The 18044-nt window shown below is 42.5% G+C and overlaps 1 protein-coding gene and 1 non-coding gene across 3 annotated transcripts in view; both read right to left on the reverse strand.

Annotated features, from left to right (window-relative positions):
* The window catches only part of CCNY (cyclin Y), a 134395-nt gene that overhangs the window by 29597 nt on the left and 86754 nt on the right, over positions 1 to 18044 (reverse strand). For both annotated transcript variants that reach the window (XM_038755783.1, XM_038755782.1), the window contains exon 2: positions 3591 to 3665. In XM_038755783.1, coding sequence (XP_038611711.1) covers positions 3591 to 3665 — 75 coding nt within the window. The remainder of the gene's footprint in view (positions 1 to 3590; positions 3666 to 18044) is intronic.
* LOC119936438 lies at positions 14611 to 14748 on the reverse strand. Its single transcript, XR_005453764.1, has one exon. It is a non-coding gene; the product is annotated as a small nucleolar RNA SNORA7 (small nucleolar RNA).

Here is an 18044-nt window from a genome sequence, read left to right on the forward strand (position 1 = left end):
CAGACTTCAAAGAGCGAACAGGTCAGAAAGCTGGCATTTTGGATCTTTTCAGCTCTGACTGGAAAGTCAGTCTTGCCACAGATTTAGGATGAACAAATCTTGAAGTCTGACAAAAGCAGTTATGGAGAGGCGGTCACTCTCTTAGTTGTCATGGAGCAGACAACATCAATTATTATTATCACTGCTAATAAAAATTTACATTATTATTGTTGGTGGTGTTATTACTAACAATACCAATGACAATAATAATAATTCTGTTAGGTATTTTGTGCCAAGCACTGGGGTACATACAATGAAATTACATTGAAAACAGTCTCTGTCCCATACAAGGCTCATAGTCTAAGGGGGAAGAAAAACCGGTACTGAACCCCCATTTTATAGGTGAAGGAACTGAGGCACAATGAAGTGGCCAGGACGGCACTGAGATTATGACACTATCCGGGAGATTGGCAATGGCCCTACCTACTTTCCTACTTCTGCTAAGAACAAAACTGGGAAGATGGCATTTGGATCTCCAGAGGGCAAGGGTAAAGTGGTTATCTGGATATGAATCTGAGGGTAGTGTGCCACAGGGGATGGAGGAAATCCATGTTGCAGTGGAGACTGGACCAAAAGGTAAAGAAGCTGATCAAAAGCTAGGAAGCAGCGTGGAGAGGCTGTTTCTAATCCGGCTCTGCCATGTGCCTGCCCTGTGCCCTCTGGGCAAGTCACTTAACTTCTTTGTGCCTCAGTTTCCTCAACTGCAAAATAGGAATTCAATACCTATTTTCTCTCCTAGACTGTGAGCTCCATGTATCTACCCCAGTGCTTAGAGCAGTACTTGACATACAGTAAGCCCTTAAATGCCGTAAAACATAAAAGGTATTTTTAAGATAGGCTGAGCCAATACAAGAAAGAGGACAGAAGAAATAAAAACAATCACTGAGTCCTTTTAATTGAGCAACTGATGTGGCAGAGCATCATATTGAGAGCTAGGGAGAGTTCGACAAAGTTAGTAGACGGGACCTCTGCCCTTATGGACATGCAACTATGATACTTCCAAAGTCGAACACTCTAGGGTGACAACTTTTCATTTTAAGAATGGGGGTGCAGTGCTAAAGGAGCAAGGAGAGGGAGGAAGAGAGAGAAAGAAAAAAGAGAAGGGTGGGGGGGTGGAGAGAAAAAGGGAGAAATCCTTTCTGCTTCTTGTACTTGACACTCAGACCAGATGTCCCACCCTCTCCCCTCAAGGGGGATGTACAGTGCTTGACACATAGTAAACACTTAAATACCATCACCATCATCACCCTGAATGGGCTCTGCAGGGGTGTCTCTCTTTTTGGTGGAAGAAGGTGGAGAAGTTTTGGAGAAGCCCATCCAGCTGAATTTGGGTAGGGCAGCCATAAGTGCTTAGAACAGTGCTTAGCCCATAGTAAGCGCTTAACAAATACATTCATTATTATATGTGACTGATTTTTACCACAATCAGCTGTAAACCTGAAATTTTCTTTTAAACTGAGCAGCTCAGCAAAAATTAGGCAACAAAAACCAGCGTCCCCTTTAAACACCAATTTAAATACTGAAGAGAACATTTTGTGCTAGTGATGTTCTCAGCCTACCATTTGGGATCCTGATTAACCTTAATCAGGCTTGAGCATAATTTCTTTTTAAATATTGTGGAAACAACCAAGTCTTTGATTCCCCCAAGTAGCTAGTGCACGTTGCAGTAAGACAGCACACCTGCATGCTGGCAGCTCACACATTCCTCAGTACTTCTCCCTCACTCTAAATACCTCTCCCTCACGCTAAATGCCTCATCCCACTGGTACAACCAATCACAGACTTTCAGTTTAGGGCATCAGTGTTGGTTTCACAGCCATTTAGAAAAACAAATAATCCTGTAAGGCACTCCCTCCCACTCCTTTTAGGAGAATCCCAAGATGGCAGATGTCTATCCTATTCCTAAAGACAGCTCCTACTGGTGATTTTATGTGTCCCAGTGCTCAAATAATCTTCAAATGAGAACATTCTGCCTCCAGTTCAGCACTCCTCTTACAATTTAAACTCATTATCTTTTGCCCCCAAATCTTCCAAAACAGCATGGTCTAGTGGAAAGAGCACCTTATTGGGAGTCAGGAGAACTGGGTTCTCATCCCAGCTCTGCCACTTGCCTGCTGTGTGACTTTAGGCAAGTTACTTTGACTTCTCTGGGTCTGTTTTCTCATCTGTAAAATGGGGATAAAACACTTATTCCTCCCCCAGCTGTAAGCCCCATATGGGTGAGGTGAGTGCCTAACATATTTGGAGTGTATGTGCCCCAACATTTAACAGTGTTTGGTATGTAGATTTATTGAGCGCTTACTGTGTGCAGAGCACTGTACTAAGCACTTAATAACAACATTATTATTACCAGGGTTTTACATGGCCCCTATCTTTCTACAAATGCAAAGTATATTAACAGTTGTACCGGCCTGGTGGATAAAGCATGGGCTGTGGAATCAAAAGGACCTGGGTTCTAATCCTAGCTCTGCCACTTGTCTGCTGTGTGACCTTGGGAAAGTCACAACTTCTTGGTGCCTCAGTTCCTTCATCTGTAAAATGGGGATGAAGACTGTAAGACAGGTTAGTTTTTTATCTAAGGGGCTCCTGAGTGGAGCTGGGTCGCGTCTAGAAGTATCAGGGCTCTCTGCTCCTGAGTCTTTGAAGTTAAAATCTGTTAGCCAGCAGGTTCTGCAGAAGAAGAGGGCCTTGGGGAGCTACCAGATGGATGGGACACAAGGAGGAGAGACTGCAGGGCAGAACAAGCCGTAAGCTCCTTGTAAGCAGGAAATGTGGCTACCAATTCTGTGGCACTGCACTTTCCCAAGCGCTTAGTGCAGTGTCCTGCAAAAAATAAGCACTCAATAAATACCATTGACTGACTGACTGTGGTGGTCTTCTGGAACACTCAACAATCGGAGATGTCCAATGCCCTGATAAAATATTTCAAATTCATAGCATCCTCTCTCCAGGCAGAGCTGACCTCCACTTCAATGGGGCAGGAAGGAGGCTGGTAAGGTGAAGGTTCAACCCAGGACCAGAAGGACTAATGGTGTTGAGCAGCAGGGAACTTCTGGAGTGAGGAGCCAACAGAGATGCTAACTTGCCCCAGTGTCTCTCCCATCATTTTCCTTTCCTCATACTCGTCTGATTTCTCCTCCTGCTCACTTTCCTCCTCTCCAATCAACCCAGCGCTTAGAACAGTGCTTGGCACACAGTAAGCGCTTAACAAATACCATCATTATTAATCACTCTAGGACACATGGGAGTAACTGGAGGTATGTCCCCTAGGCAACTGGATACGTTGATGAACAGCACTTAGTACAGTGCCTGGCACATATTAAGCACTTAAATACCTTTAAAAAAAGGAAAAGAAGGGAGTCTCTTGAAATTTAAGTGATCTTAAAGATCAAATTACAAGAAAAAAAATCACCAAAATGACAATCATGAAAGAAACAACAAAGACAGGTCAGCTGGAAGCGACGCTGATTCACCTAGGACAGTCTCACGTAGAGGCAAACTTAAGGTAACAAAGGACTATTTAATAAAGAAAGCTATAAATGACTACTTACCATCTGTCTGTGATTTACTGAGGAATATCGTGCTGGCCCTAGGATGGTCTGACGGATTGAACTCCATGTTCAAATCTGTAACGGAAAAAAACAACAATATTGCCACTGGATGTCAAGACCAGATTCATTATACAATTTTCTATTGACATGCTCCATTCTATCATGCCATAACAGTTCCTCCCCCTATAGCTACTGTAATAACAGCTTCTCCTGGATTCACATGGAGCCACGAAAGTGTTCAGGAATTTGAAAAATCCATACACAAGAGTGGAACATTTCAATTGTGGTTCTATTAGCCTGGAACAATTTTTATTTAGAATGAATCCCCTCAACTGCAGGATACACCTCAATCACAGGAACAGAGTGTTATAAGCCACTGTTGGAGAATTATGGTCTGCAACTGATGGTCCACCCCTATGCTAAGTAAGTGGTCTTTCGTTAGAGGTCTTGATAATAAATGCTTACTGCTGTTAGTGTAACTAATTTTTCTAAAAGACTTCACTCTGTAGAAAAGCACAACCTAGTTGAGAGAGTTTGTATTAATGTTTGCAGGTAGAGATAATCCTTGCATGGTACAATTTTCTTAAATCATACTGGAACATATGGACAGTTTTTCCCTGCAAGCATAGCTTCCTGGCTTCCATTTCCACGCAAGTAGTTAAGGAAGATGGAGGAGGATGGAAGAGAGTGGAAGGGAGTGAGGCTTACTTAGGAGCCAAACTGATTTAAAGCATCAAAATGATTGGTGGATTACTGACAATTTTTTAAATGAATTGACAATCACAGTCGAAATTCAATTCTGAGGCCAGCGCTGACCAAAATGAGATTTACTCAACATAGTCTTGATGTCTTAAAAAGCAACGGAAGAAAGCAAACAGAAAAATCTCTGGTACTGAACACATGGATACTTCACCACCTGTGGCCTCCTTCCCTCCCTCCCTCCCTCTCTCTCTCCCTCTCTGGGGATTTGAAGAGGACAGTCTGCAAAGAGAAAAAGGGCCAGAAAGTCTCTGTTTTGCATCTTTTTTGCCCTGATTAGAAATTTTCAGATCTCATTAGAAAGCTGAGAAGCTGTGTGGCTTAGTGGAAAGAGCACATGCCTGGGAGGCAGAGAACCTGGGTTCTAACTCATTCATTCAATCGTATTTATTGAGCGCTTACTTTGTGCACAGCACTGTACTAAGCGCTTGGAAAATACAATTCAGCAGCAGATAGAGACGGTCCCTACCCAACGACAGGCTTGCGGTCTAGGTGGGGGAGACAGACATCAAACCAGGTAAACAAGTGTCAATACCATCAAAATAGATAAATAGAACTATATATACACATCATTAATAAAACAGAGTAATAAATATGTACAAATAAACACAAGTGCTGTGGGGAGGGGGGAGGAGCAGAGGAAAAGGGGGGGGGCTTCTAATTTTGGCACCACCACTTGCCTGCTGTGTGACCAGCACTTCACTACTTTACGCCTCAGTTTCCTCATCTGGAAAATGTTCTCCCTCCTACTTAGTCTGTGAGCTGCATGTGGAACAGTACCTGTGTCCAACCTGATTAAAACTGATTGACTGATGACTTGCTAACTCCTTACATTTCACTCTTCTCACTAATGTAATCTTCTCACTGTACCTCTCCCACAACTCTCCTGTCTGGATTCCTTACTTAACGCTGCTCCCCCTGCCTGGAATTCCCTTCCGCTACAAATCTGCCAGGCAGCAGCTCTCCAGGAGATATACTGAGTGTTGTATGCAATCAATCGGTTAATCAATAGCATTTATTGAGTGCGTACTGTGTGCAGAGAACTGCAGTAAGCGCTTGGCAGAGTACAATCCAATAGAGTTGGTAAAGACATTCCCAGCCCACAGCCATCTTACGGCTAAAGCAGCAGCATGGCACTGTGGCTAGACCACGGGCCTGGGAGTCAGAAGGTCATGGGTTCTAATCCTGCCTCAGTCACTTCTCTGCTGTGTGACCTTGGGCAAGTCACTTCACTACTCTGGGCCTCAGTTACCTCATCTGTGAAATGGGGATTAAGACTATGAGCCTCATGTAGGACAGGGACTGTGTCCAACCCAACTGGCTTGTATCCAACCCGGCATGTAGGTTAACAAATATCATAATTATTATTATTATTAGAGAGGGAGAGTCCAGGACCCTTCCCATCATCAAGCCATCATCAGCTGATCTATAGCACTATGGCACGTAATCAGCATGATGCTGCGGTCACAAATGGGTTTTGTACTTTTAAACCCTTTCATGTACTTCCCAGTGTGACAGTAAGCTCCTTGTGGGCAGGATTAATACACATCTGCCTCCTCTTCGCCTGCTGCTCCCACTGCCCACTGAGAGTGACTCCAAGTCGTCCTAGGCACGCCACTCGGACAATTTCTCTGCAGAAATCTGCAGTCTCAAAATCCTCATGAATGGACCAGAGCTCATCTTTCATTTACAATGAGCAATTCCTCAAATTCCATTATTTATTTAGCTATCTCATTCTGACATATTTGTGCTACTATCTGTAATATCCTCATTCTTCCTCCCCACCCCAACTATCTGCAAATAATAATGTCTGCCTGCCTCTCCTGCTAGATTGTGAGGCCCCCTACTTCTATTCGCAGAGGGCAAAGACTGTGTCTATTGCTTCTGATTAAGTTCTAGGTCTTGAAGTCTCTTCTCACTGAAGCACCACTGTTGTCCTCCTACACTGTTAACTCCTTGTGGGCAGGGATCGTGTCTGCCATCTTTACTGTATTCTCCCAAGAGCTTAACACAGTGCTCTGCACATATCACGTGCTCGATAAATGCCATTAATGGATTGATTGGTTCCTGTCGGAAGCATCCAGCACTTTCCCATGCATTTAGCCCAATACCCTGCACATAGTAGCTGCTCTGTAAACATGATTATTGATAATGATGATAAAAGAGCAAGTTTAATTGAACTGATAGTTCAATTGAACTCTTCCTCCCTTCAAGGCCCTGCTGAGAGCTCACCTCCTCCAGGAGGCCTTCCCAGACTGAGCCCCTTCTTTCCTCTCCCCCTCGTCCCCCTCTCCATCCCCCCGTCTTACCTCCTTCCCTTCCCCACAGCACCTGTATATCTGTATATATGGTTGTACATATTTATTACTCTATTTATTTATTTATTTATTTATTTTACTTGTACATTTCTATCCTATTTATTTTATTTTGTTGGTATGTTTGGTTCTGTTCTCTGTCTCCCCCTTTTAGACTGTGACCCCACTGTTGGGTAGGGACTGTCTCTATGTGTTGCCAATTTGTACTTCCCAAGCGCTTAGTAGAGTGCTCTGCACATAGTAAGCGCTCAATAAATACGATTGATTGATTGATTGATAGGTCACCTAATTCAGTCCTCATTTCCTTCTATCACAATATTTTTGCCTTGATCTCCTTCCTCATCCACGTACAGATATCAGTACCCATCCTCTAGTACAGCAGATGCCCTGATCCACCCAGCCTGGCAACTGGCCTGCTCTTGCACAGATCTAGGCACCAGCTGTTTTCACTTAAGAGCCCTGCCCCATCCAATCACCATGACAATGAAGCCATTCTCACCCTAGAGGAGCACACTGTAGCCAGGGTGATTTTAATTCCTTCTTTAGAATTAAGCAGCTGCCAGACAGAACCACCTAATTTGTAAAACGGCCAGGGAGCATCCCTGAGCAAAAACATCTCAGCTTAAAAAGAAAACAACCGTATGCTAGAGCAAGGCACAATTGGCCATTGCTCCCGCATTATCAAATCATCCTCCGGCACACGGAGGCAGGAATATTGGTTTTTTTGTACCACTTACGGCATAGTCTCAGGCTGTCCTGCTTCCCTCTGTTTTTACAGACATCTGGAGTGAAAAGACCCACTTTCTTTTCAAGCAGACACTACAAGAGGGGTGTCTTGAAAGTCTTACAACATTACTGTATCTGCTGCATTTAAAAATCTCACCCAGTCTGAAAGGTCTACATTATAAGATCAGCAAGACATTACTTACATACACAAATGTACATGTATCTCTCTCACAAACACACACATATATATTCATTCAATCGTATTTATTGAGCACTTACTATATGCACAGCACTGTACTAATATGTGCATATATTATATATATATATGTGTGTGTGTATATGTATACGTGTGTGTGTGTGTGTGTGTGTGTGTGTGTGTATGGACATATATGAATTGGGAGAGTAGGCAGCATGCACTGATGACTATGAGAACCCATCTGGGAATATGGTGGCTGAAAAGACAGATGTGCAATGGACAATCCACTGTGGCATGAGGAGACTGACTTCTGCCCCGCTAAAAAACTAAAACAACAACAATGTGGCCTAATGGAAAGAGCACAGACTTGGGAGTCACAGGACCTGGATTCTAATCCCATCTTTGCCACTTGCCTGCTGTGTGACCTTGTGGAACTCACTTAAATTCTTTGTGCTTCAGTTTCCTCATCTGTAAAATGGGGACTCAATACCTGTTCTCCCTCCTTCTTAGACTGTGAGCCCCAAGTGAGCCAGGGACTGCATATGGCCAGATTATCTTTTATCTACTCCAGTGCTTAAAGCTCTTAATAATACCAGAATTTTAAAAATTATTACCTCATTGACAGTGTTGGGGCAATAATACTTGTGCTACAATTATCAAAAGCATCTGACTGTTGTGTACTCTGAGGCCAGCAAGGCACTGGATGAGATCCAGCTCTTCCTCCAACTTCTGATTTTTTCCCTCTTTAACACTTTGGTTCCTCCACTTTGGACAACACTTAGTTCCTTTGCAGGGGAAATGACAGTATTAAAAGAACAAACTGTTTGAGCTGATTTTGAGAATTCATTAATAGCTGGGAGAATAATGTTTTTAAAGCACTCAGATCTTCACATCAAAAGGACCAGTCCCAGAATGAATGGTGGCCGCTTGGCATGATTCATCCGATGCTCTTGGGTACTTTCTCACGAGCCGGATGACAAGCTCACACACAGCCTGGCAGGGATCAGCTAAAATACCTACATTGTTGCTGTTCATGGGAACCCAACCTCGATAATCTACTACTACAAGGCAGGCCTCACCCTTTGCTCCCCTAAACATCAACCTAATCTAGGTACCTCGATCTCAACTAACTCAACATCAACTCCTTGCCTTGTCCGCCGTCTGGCCTAGAACTCCCTCTCCCATTTATATCTGACAGACTCTCCCCACCTTAAAACCCTACTAAAATCGTGTCTTCTCCAAGAGGTCTTCCCTGACTATGCCCTCAATTCCCACCCTATTCACCCTCCCTTCTTCATCACCTACATACTTGGGTGTGTACCTCTTAAGCACTGTGACACTCATCCCACCGCCAGTCCCACGGCACTTTTTTATGGCATTTGTTAAGCGCTTACCATGTTCCAAGCGCTGGGGTAGGTGCAAGTTAATTGGGTTGGAAACAAACCCTGTTTCACGAGGGGCTCACTAAGTAGGAGGAAGAACAGGTATTGTCCCCATTTTACAGCTGAGGTAACTGAGGCACAGAGAAGTGAAGTAACTTGCCTAAGGTCACACAGCAAGCAATTGGCAGAGCCATTGGCAGAGCCGGAATTAAAACCCAGGTCCTCAGACTCCAGGCCCATATCGTGCTGCTTCTTTGTACATATCCTTATACCTGCAGCTTCCCCTATCTGAAATTTACTTTAATGATTGTCTCCCCTTCTATTACATAAGTTCCTTGTGGGGAGAGAACGTGTCTACCAACTCCATTGCATCAAACCCTCCTAAGCACTTATTACAGTATCCTGCACACAGTAAACGGCCATAAAATATTAATTATTGACTGACTGACTGATGATAGAAGCCTTAGTCTAAGGACTCAGCCAGCTTTCCCTGCAAAAATCACCTCCAATGCCATGCCCATCTGTCATGACCTCGGCTCTGGTTGGGAGGCAGGGTGACTCCCTAATTGTTTAGTGGATAGGGATTTGGGTAAATGGGAGGGAAAATAGGATGTGAGATGAGAGACTAGTCGGTAAAGCTTCCTGGAAGAGACGTCATTTTAGTAGGGCTCTGAAGATGGCAGAATAGTGGGGGGTTTTCCAGGGGACTCCTGACTCTCCTTGCTCCCAACTCACGCCAGAGTCTTTGTTTCCCCTCCCAGATTCCTCCGGATGTAAGTACTGCTTCCAAAACATAGTAGAGAAGCCAAGTGAAGGGATGGATGCTGGGGCCAGAAAATAAAAATATGGTGGCCATATCCATACTAGTCAGTGGACAAACCAGCTGGAAACTGGACAACTGCCACCCTCATCGGAAGAGATTTATGGTTTTGCATGAGGTATCATACAGAGGGGTGGGATTCCGCTCTTATTTCTTCAACTCATTCATTCACTCAATATTTTTTGAGCGCTTACTGTGTACAGCACTGTACTAAGCGCTTGGGAAGTACAAGTCGGCAACATAGAGAGACGGTCCCTACCCAACAACGGGCTCACAGTCTAGAACTCATTAATAAACTATCACCAGAAAGGCCACACATTAAAACTAAACTACAAGCGTTATATGCGAGGCAAACTCATGTGAGGTCAGCACACAGACCCCCTGCTAGTGCTCAGTTTCTTGAATAAAGAATCCAGAAAAACAGTTCTCAATTTCTGCAAGGGTTATTAACCCTTAGCACAAAGAACGTCAGACTTTTACAGAAAAAAAAGTCAAGGAACTCAGTTTCTGGAAACAATAGTGTTTTGTAGCTAAAAAACGTTGGGGAGATAATCAGCTGCTTCCCCTATAGCCTACTGCCTGTGTCTTTAGTGGTAATAAACATTTTTATGTCGTCTCTCAAAGATGACTTAGAAAAATGGCATTAAAAAAAGCATGGCTTTGCAATCTTTCCCGAATTACAATGAACGCCCATTCCACAAGCTTTATATTTCTTAAGGGTACAAAAAATGGTAATAAAATCCTTCCAAAAAGCCAATCAATCTTACACAGTAAAAATACCAACCACTCCAGTAGGTTTTTTTCTGAATCTTTTATCTGTGGAGACATCCACCTAACCTGTACTTACATGGATAGTATGTAAAGCAGGTTCTGAAGAAAAACCTAAAGGGTTGAAAGGATCCCAATAACCAGGTGTTTCCACTCATTAAAAGAGCAATTTCTAATCTTAAAGGGAAATAAGGTAATTACAGAGCATGCACTTTGGTATGGAAATTGCACCCTTTCCAAAGTATGTAAAAGTTAAAAAAAACAAATAATGCCGTAGGCCCAAGCATAACTACATGACAACATCACCTGGTCCAAGTCCAGAGATGACATAATAATAATAATAATAATAATGGCATTTATTAAGCACTTACTATGTGCAAAGCACTGTTCTAAGCGCTGGGGAGGTTACAAGGTGATCAGGTTGTCCCACGGGGGGCTCACAGTCTTCATCCTCATTTAACAGATGAGGGAACTGAGGCCCAGAGAAGTGAAGTGACTTGCACAAAGTCACCCAGCTGACAATTGGCGGAGCCGGGATTTGAACACATGACCTCTGACTCCAAAGCCCGGGCTCTTTCCACTGAGCCAGGCTGAGTCATGTGGATAATCTATAGCTAAGGAATCTGTATACCATAGCAATGAAGGAACAAGGAAACCCAGAATGTGCATTGAAAACAGAAATGCATTTAAAATAAAAGGTTACTGTTGGGGCACCTTTTGGTGATGTTCTTCAAAGAGTTATGTAAAAAAAGGGATGCACGTACGTGATAAGGATTTTCATTAAAATTTTTCCCCATTACAATTTTTTATTAATAAAAAACAACTGTGTTTCAAATTAGCTGGAATAAACTTAGATCTAAGGGAAAGTTTGATAATAGCCAAAGTTGCTGGACTTTGGCTAAATTTGTCCATAAAAAAATAACAAAAAAGAGAAAAAGAAAAAAAATTCTACTTTAAGTTGCCCCTCTGCTTAAACATCAGCAATAAAACCCCAAGGCGGGAATCCCACTGATTTTTACAAAGTCTGGCCCAGGCAAGCAGAGTCCTTGTGTTGTTTTCAGCTGAGCCTCAAGGAAAAATCACATTCACCCTTTCTGTATGAGTGGGGAGAGAAGGGGAGAATATTGTCTCCCAATGTTCACTCGGGCAGGAATCGTCTCAAACTGGTTTATCATTACCTTCTCGATAACCCATTTGTATGCCCTGTGTCATGTGACACAATCTCAAGGCTAACCTTTTTAAACAGAACTCAATTTTCAGGTTTCACTATTTTCCAAAAACAACTGGATTAGGCAATTGGAGACAACAAAGGCCAGTGTTAAATCTTCTTTATATGATTTTAGGAAACACTGGCCTTGGATTGTCAGTCGAAACCTCTTCCTTTCAAGCTACTTTCACCCTGGCTGAAGTTTTTCACATCTCCTTAAAGTATGGTATGATAGAGGAGGTAAATTGTTTATACTCCAGGTATTTTTAAAAATAAGAAGGGTTAGCATGCAACTGAAATTATTTAGGATGAAGAAGCAGAATTTTAAGACTGCCCCTTAGCTGGCTTATCCCATGCTTCCTGCCTCCCTGAGGAAAAGCTGTCATTAAGATGTCCCCTCTAGACTGTAAGCTCATTGTGGGCAGGGAATGAATCTACCAACTGTTATACTGTACTCTCCCAAGCACTTAGTACAGTGCACTGCACACAGAAAGCACTTAATAAGTATGATAGACTGATTCTCCATTAGCAATGGCATTTACTGGACACTTTCTGGGTGCAGAGCAATGTAAGCTCCCTCTAGACTGTAAACTCATTGTGGGTAGTGAACATGACTATCAACTCTGTTATTTTGCACCCTCCCAAGTTCTAGAACAGTGTTATGCACACAGTAATTACTCAATAAATATAACTGACTGATTGATTTCTAAGTGCTTTGGAAAGTTCAATACAATAAAGTTGGAAGACACTGTCCTGGACCTCAAAGAGCTTACAATCTAGTGGGGCAAACAGACATTAAAATAAATTACAGAGAAGGGAAGCGGCAGGGAATAAGGGTATGTACATATAAGTTATGGGGGGCTGGGCTTGGGGTGAGTGTCAAAGTATGTAAGGGGTACAACACCTAAGCACAAAGGTGACAGGGGATATAGTTTGGAGAGATGAGAGGTTAATCAGTGAAGACGTTTTGGAGGAGATATGATTTTAGGAGAGTTTTGAAGATGGGGAGAGTGGTAGTCTGTCAGATATGGAGGAAGAGGGAGTTCCAAGTCAGCAGGAAGATTCAGACAAGGAGTTGGTGGTGAGATAGATGAGATTGAGCTAAAGTGCCTTTCCCAATTGAGAAGATTTACATTTCCAATATGCACCACAGGATAAAGACCAGTCTTTGTATTTGGAATGTCTAAACTGAAATCCGTGCCCAAAAAGAAGATGCTCACAAGCAAAGAAGCACCCATAAAATACATACCAAATGAAGCCCTTAATTAATTAAATCCAGTATATGATTACTGCATGCAATGAATGTCTAAAATTCTAGATGCATGTATATTTCCCTCTATTACTTGGGGAGTGCTGTAGACCAACTACAGCCACAGAGAGACAAATGCTTGACAACAGTCTAAGACAATGAAAAATAAAGGAAAAGAATGGTTTTTCCTGAGAATTTCCCATATCAAGACTAAAACAGAAGGCCCACAAAATGAAGAAATGGAAAGATTAATAGGAAAAGATGATGAAGAGGAATCTCTTAGTAATGAGCTCCTTGTGATATACACAATTCAGCACCTTCACTGTGTTGTAACAGCCAGCACTTTGATGTCTGGTTTTAAAAATACCAAACAAATAACTGGGTCCTTCAGTATGAGCTGATGTGGAGTATATTTATTCTTACAAAACGTGAAAAAAACCTCTTCCTCTGACTCCTTCCATGTCAATAATAAGACATTTAGTTCTCCCTTTTAAAAGAGAAATGCTACATGAAGGAAATACAATCGATCCACTGGCCCCAATTAAAGTTGTTTTTCTTGAATCTATATCAGCAACAGTGAAATTACTCATCTGCCGCCCATTTTTACTGACTAAATATTTTATATCTTAATTTCTAACATATTTAAAGTAGTTTATTTTTGTCTGGCAATGGAACATTAACTGGTGCTGATTTCAAAGCCCCTTTCAATGCCCAAAAGTTCATTCCCAATCCCTTTTCCACTTGGGGCCTATGTGAATATGACTCTATGCCTCGGTTCTGACCTGCCTTTTCATCCATTCTCTTCCCTAATGCTTACAGTGATGTGATCACAGAATTGCTGGGAGTGGGGGCGGGTGAGGGTGGGAGAGAAGGGATAAGTCCCTTAAGGGGCCAAGAACTCTGCATAACTGTCACCCCTTTATTCTTTCCCAGTGCTTAGTACTGTGCTTTGCACCCAGTAAGCACTTAATACTATAAATATTTCATTAATACGTGGCGGTCTCGGGGGTACGGATTACTCTGGGACAAGGACACAAAGAGCCCTCTATACCTCCACCTCTTATCCACACATCACCTCAAGCTGGGATAATCAGGGCTAGCCAGTGATGTGGGTGAGAAGCCGCAAGGCCTAGTGGACAGAGCACGGGCCTGTAAATCAGAGGACTTGAGTTCTAATTCCGACTCTGCCACTCATCTGCTGTGTGACCTTGTGCAAGTCAGCTTCCTCATGTGTAATATGGGAATTAAGACTGTGAGCCCCATGTGGAACAGGGACTGTGTCCAACCCGATTATCTTGTATTTACTCCAGCACTTTGTACAGTGCCTGGCACATAATAAGGACTTAAATACCACAATGATTATTTTTATTATTATTAAGTCTTGTCTTATGCCGTCAAGTCATTTCCGACACATAGCGATACCACGGACACATCTCTCCCAGAATGTCCTGCTCTCCATCTGCAATTGTTCTGGTAGTGTATCCATGGAGTTTTCTAAGTAAAAATACGCAAGTGGTTTACCACTGCCTCCTTCCATGCAGTAAATTTGAGCCTCGACTCTCTTCCATGCTGCTGCTGCCCAGCTTGGGTGAGTTTTGACTTGTAGCAGATTGCCTTCCACTTGCTAGCCACTGGCCAAGCTAAGAATTGAATGGGTATGCCTCTGCTTGACTCTCCCCCCTGTAGCTGAGACTGGTAGATTACTGGAAAGTCTCCAGGTGCAACCCTGAGAGGGGTATTACTAAGTACTTCAGCCTAAAATCCAGCAAAAGGAGAGAGCCTGTCACTGGCCACAGATGCCAGGAGTAGGAGGGAGAGGGAAAGGAAGCGAAGGCGGTGGTTGTAGTAGAGCTGTCTTCTGGTTCAAAGCTGCCACTACTGAGGATGAGACTGCATCGATGAGTGTGACCATCAGAGAAAATCTCATGCACATTTTGTATAACAATTCAATACTGCACTTTTCTGGTCCCTTGCCACTTGGGCACACAGTAAGCTTTCAATGAATACCACTGGATTGACCGACTGAGCAGAGGTACTAAGATACCAAATGTGTCTGATGAAAGGAGCTTGTGTTTCAACAGTAGTGATGAAAGTTTGAACTGAGCCATCTACAGTCCATATAACCATACCACACACAACCACATCCAATCTGCAACTGGCCAGATGGGTTGTCATGGCAACCAGAATATGCATTTGAGTGTTTTGATGCCAAGAGGGGTGCTTCTGGCAGTGAAAATTTTGGCTCTCCCAAGCCTAAAAATGGAAGCAACATGGAACTAAGCTTCCACTAATCATAATTTTAATCACAATTCAGCATCAAATTTTAATCTTTCAAGCATTTCCTCATCATTTCTGTGTTGTCTGTGATCTAAGAAATTCTGTTTGAATAATTCTGTGCTTTTTTTCTTAATCTTTCCAGCCAAATCCAGGATCCACCGCCAACTTTAATGATCAGCTTTGCAACTATTTTAATGCATCTATTTTAATGTCCCACTTAACATGTGCTTCATGTGCCTGTAGAAGATGCATTTGTTCTGCAACTTCCAGCTCTAGTTTTGGTTTCTAATCCTCTTTTTCTTTCCTGGCTGAGATTTAAAACTGTACCTTGGCTAAGCAGTTCATTATACCTCAAGTATTTCAACACCAGAAAAGCCACAGACTCCTACATTTATAGGTGTTTCCATTCACACCTCTCTGAAATATTTGTTAGTTTTATAACATACACCTTGCCTCTTGCTTTCCGATCCTAAAACGTTCCTCCAGGATGTAAACTTCTTCTGGGCAGGGATCTAATCTACCAACTCCACTGTATTGTATTCTCTGTTGTATTGTACTCTAGACTGTAAGTTCGTTGTGGGCAGGGAACATGCCTGTTTATTTGTAATATAGTACTGTCCCAAATGCTTAGTACAGTCCTTTTTACACAGTAAGCGCTCAATAAATATGACTGACTCCCAAATGCGTAGTTCAGTGCACAGCACACAGTAAGCACTCAGTAAATTCCATTGTTTAATTTTGTTTTTATGCTGTTAGCAATATCAGCAAATTAAGTTGCCCCATTTTTTATGTCTTTTGTTTTTTCCAATGGTCTATTCTCCAAATGATGAACACCTGTTAATTCAGCCCTCTGACCCTTGGGTGGTTCAATGCTCCTGGACTCCCAGTGGACTGGTTAATCCTCTAGCAAGGAAATCACTCCACATGCCCACAGATGAATGTCTTTTACTTTGGCAGAACACGAGTCTGTTAGATTACCTAAAATAGTTAATCTGCTTTCTGACACCTTCCCTTTATTCATTCTTTCAATCAATCGTATTTATTGAGCGCTTACTGTGTGCAGAGCACTGTACTAAGCGCTCGGGTAGTACAAATTGGCAATATACAGAGACAGTTCCTACCCAACAACGGGCTCACAGTCTAGAAGGGGGAGACCAAAGGTAACGAGGGTGACAACTTATGTATTTTGGGGTGATATATTAACCTATTTGGATGACAAGGTTCCTATGTAGCACACTGGATACAATTCACTTCACTTAACACCTTCCCAGACTGAGCCCCTTCTTTCCTCTCCCCCTCGTCCCCCTCTCCATCCCCCCGTCTTACCTCCTTCCCTTCCCCACAGCACCTGTATATATGTATATATGGTTGTACATATTTATTACTCTATTTATTTATTTATTTATTTATTTTACTTGTACATTTCTATCCTACTTATTTTATTTTGTTGGTATGTTTGGTTCTGTTCTCTGTCTCCCCCTTTTAGACCGTGAGCCCACTGTTGGGTAGGGACTGTCTCTATGTGATGCCAATTTGTACTTCCCAAGCGCTTAGTACAGTGCTCTGCACATAGTAAGCGCTCAATAAATACGATTGATTGATTGATTGATTGATTAACACCACATTCCACTCTTTAAGCTAGGTACTCTGAGTTTTGCCTTTCAACATAGAGAATAGAAAACATTTTTTTAAATTGCATTCGTTAAGTGCTTACTACGTACCTGGCACTGTACTAAGCACTGGGGTAGACACAAGATAATCAGGTTGAACACAGTCCCTCTCCCACATGGGACTCATAGTCTTAATCCTCATTTAACAGCTGAGGCAACTGAGGCACAGAGAAGTTGAGAGAATGCGGGCATACAACTGGTTCTTTCGACACCGCAATTACGCTCTCTCCAGACAGGTGAAGCATCCCTGACTGCCCCAGAATGTTGGGTCCAAAGCACGTACTGAAAATATCCTTCAGGGAAGAACTGAATGTATTCCTTTTTTGACTGAGAATTCAAGAAAAAGCTACTTTCCCCAGGTGAACTGGTTGCAGTCTTGAAGCAGCACAGAACAGCTATTCTGTACTACGCAGACAGAAGGCTCTTTCAGTCGACTGCCATTTACTGAAGACCCCGTTCCTTTTCAAACAGCTACATTCAAGTAAACAAAAATTGTTCTAGTGGAAAAACACTAAACAATTTTTTTTTTGTGGAAAATACCACTCTCACAGATGGCAAAGGAAAAGGGAACATAACTCTAGCCTACTCTGCCATCAAAAAGCAGATTCCACAAAAAAAAATGGAGAGAATTGAAAAGTGTGCACATTTTGAAAAGCTAATGCATTTTGTCTACCTTCCTGTAGGAATCCCAGCAATGACTACTAGAGTTTTGAATTTGGGGGACTTGGATCTATGTTTCAGCATTACAGGTTTTAATACACAGTTCCACCCAATTAGCCTCCACGAGTGCAAGATCACCAAAGGGAAAGAAAAGTGATCCATTTCAATGTGCTATTAGCCCTGAATTTTAAGAAAAGCACACTCTTGCACCCCATAGCTGCATGGTAAACATCCCCAAACAATCAATCAATAGTATCTGAGTACTTACCACGTGCAGAGCTCTGTACCGAGTGTTTGGGGAAGTACCTTAGCATTAGTAGACACTATCCCTGTCCTTAGGAAGGTTACAATCTGGCAGGAGAGACACACACTAAAATAAATTATATGTGGGAGGAAGCAAAACACCAGAAGCATATATATGTTGC

The sequence above is a fragment of the Tachyglossus aculeatus genome, chromosome 13, assembly GCF_015852505.1.
Source record: "Tachyglossus aculeatus isolate mTacAcu1 chromosome 13, mTacAcu1.pri, whole genome shotgun sequence".
Classification (NCBI taxonomy): Eukaryota; Metazoa; Chordata; class Mammalia; order Monotremata; family Tachyglossidae; genus Tachyglossus; species Tachyglossus aculeatus.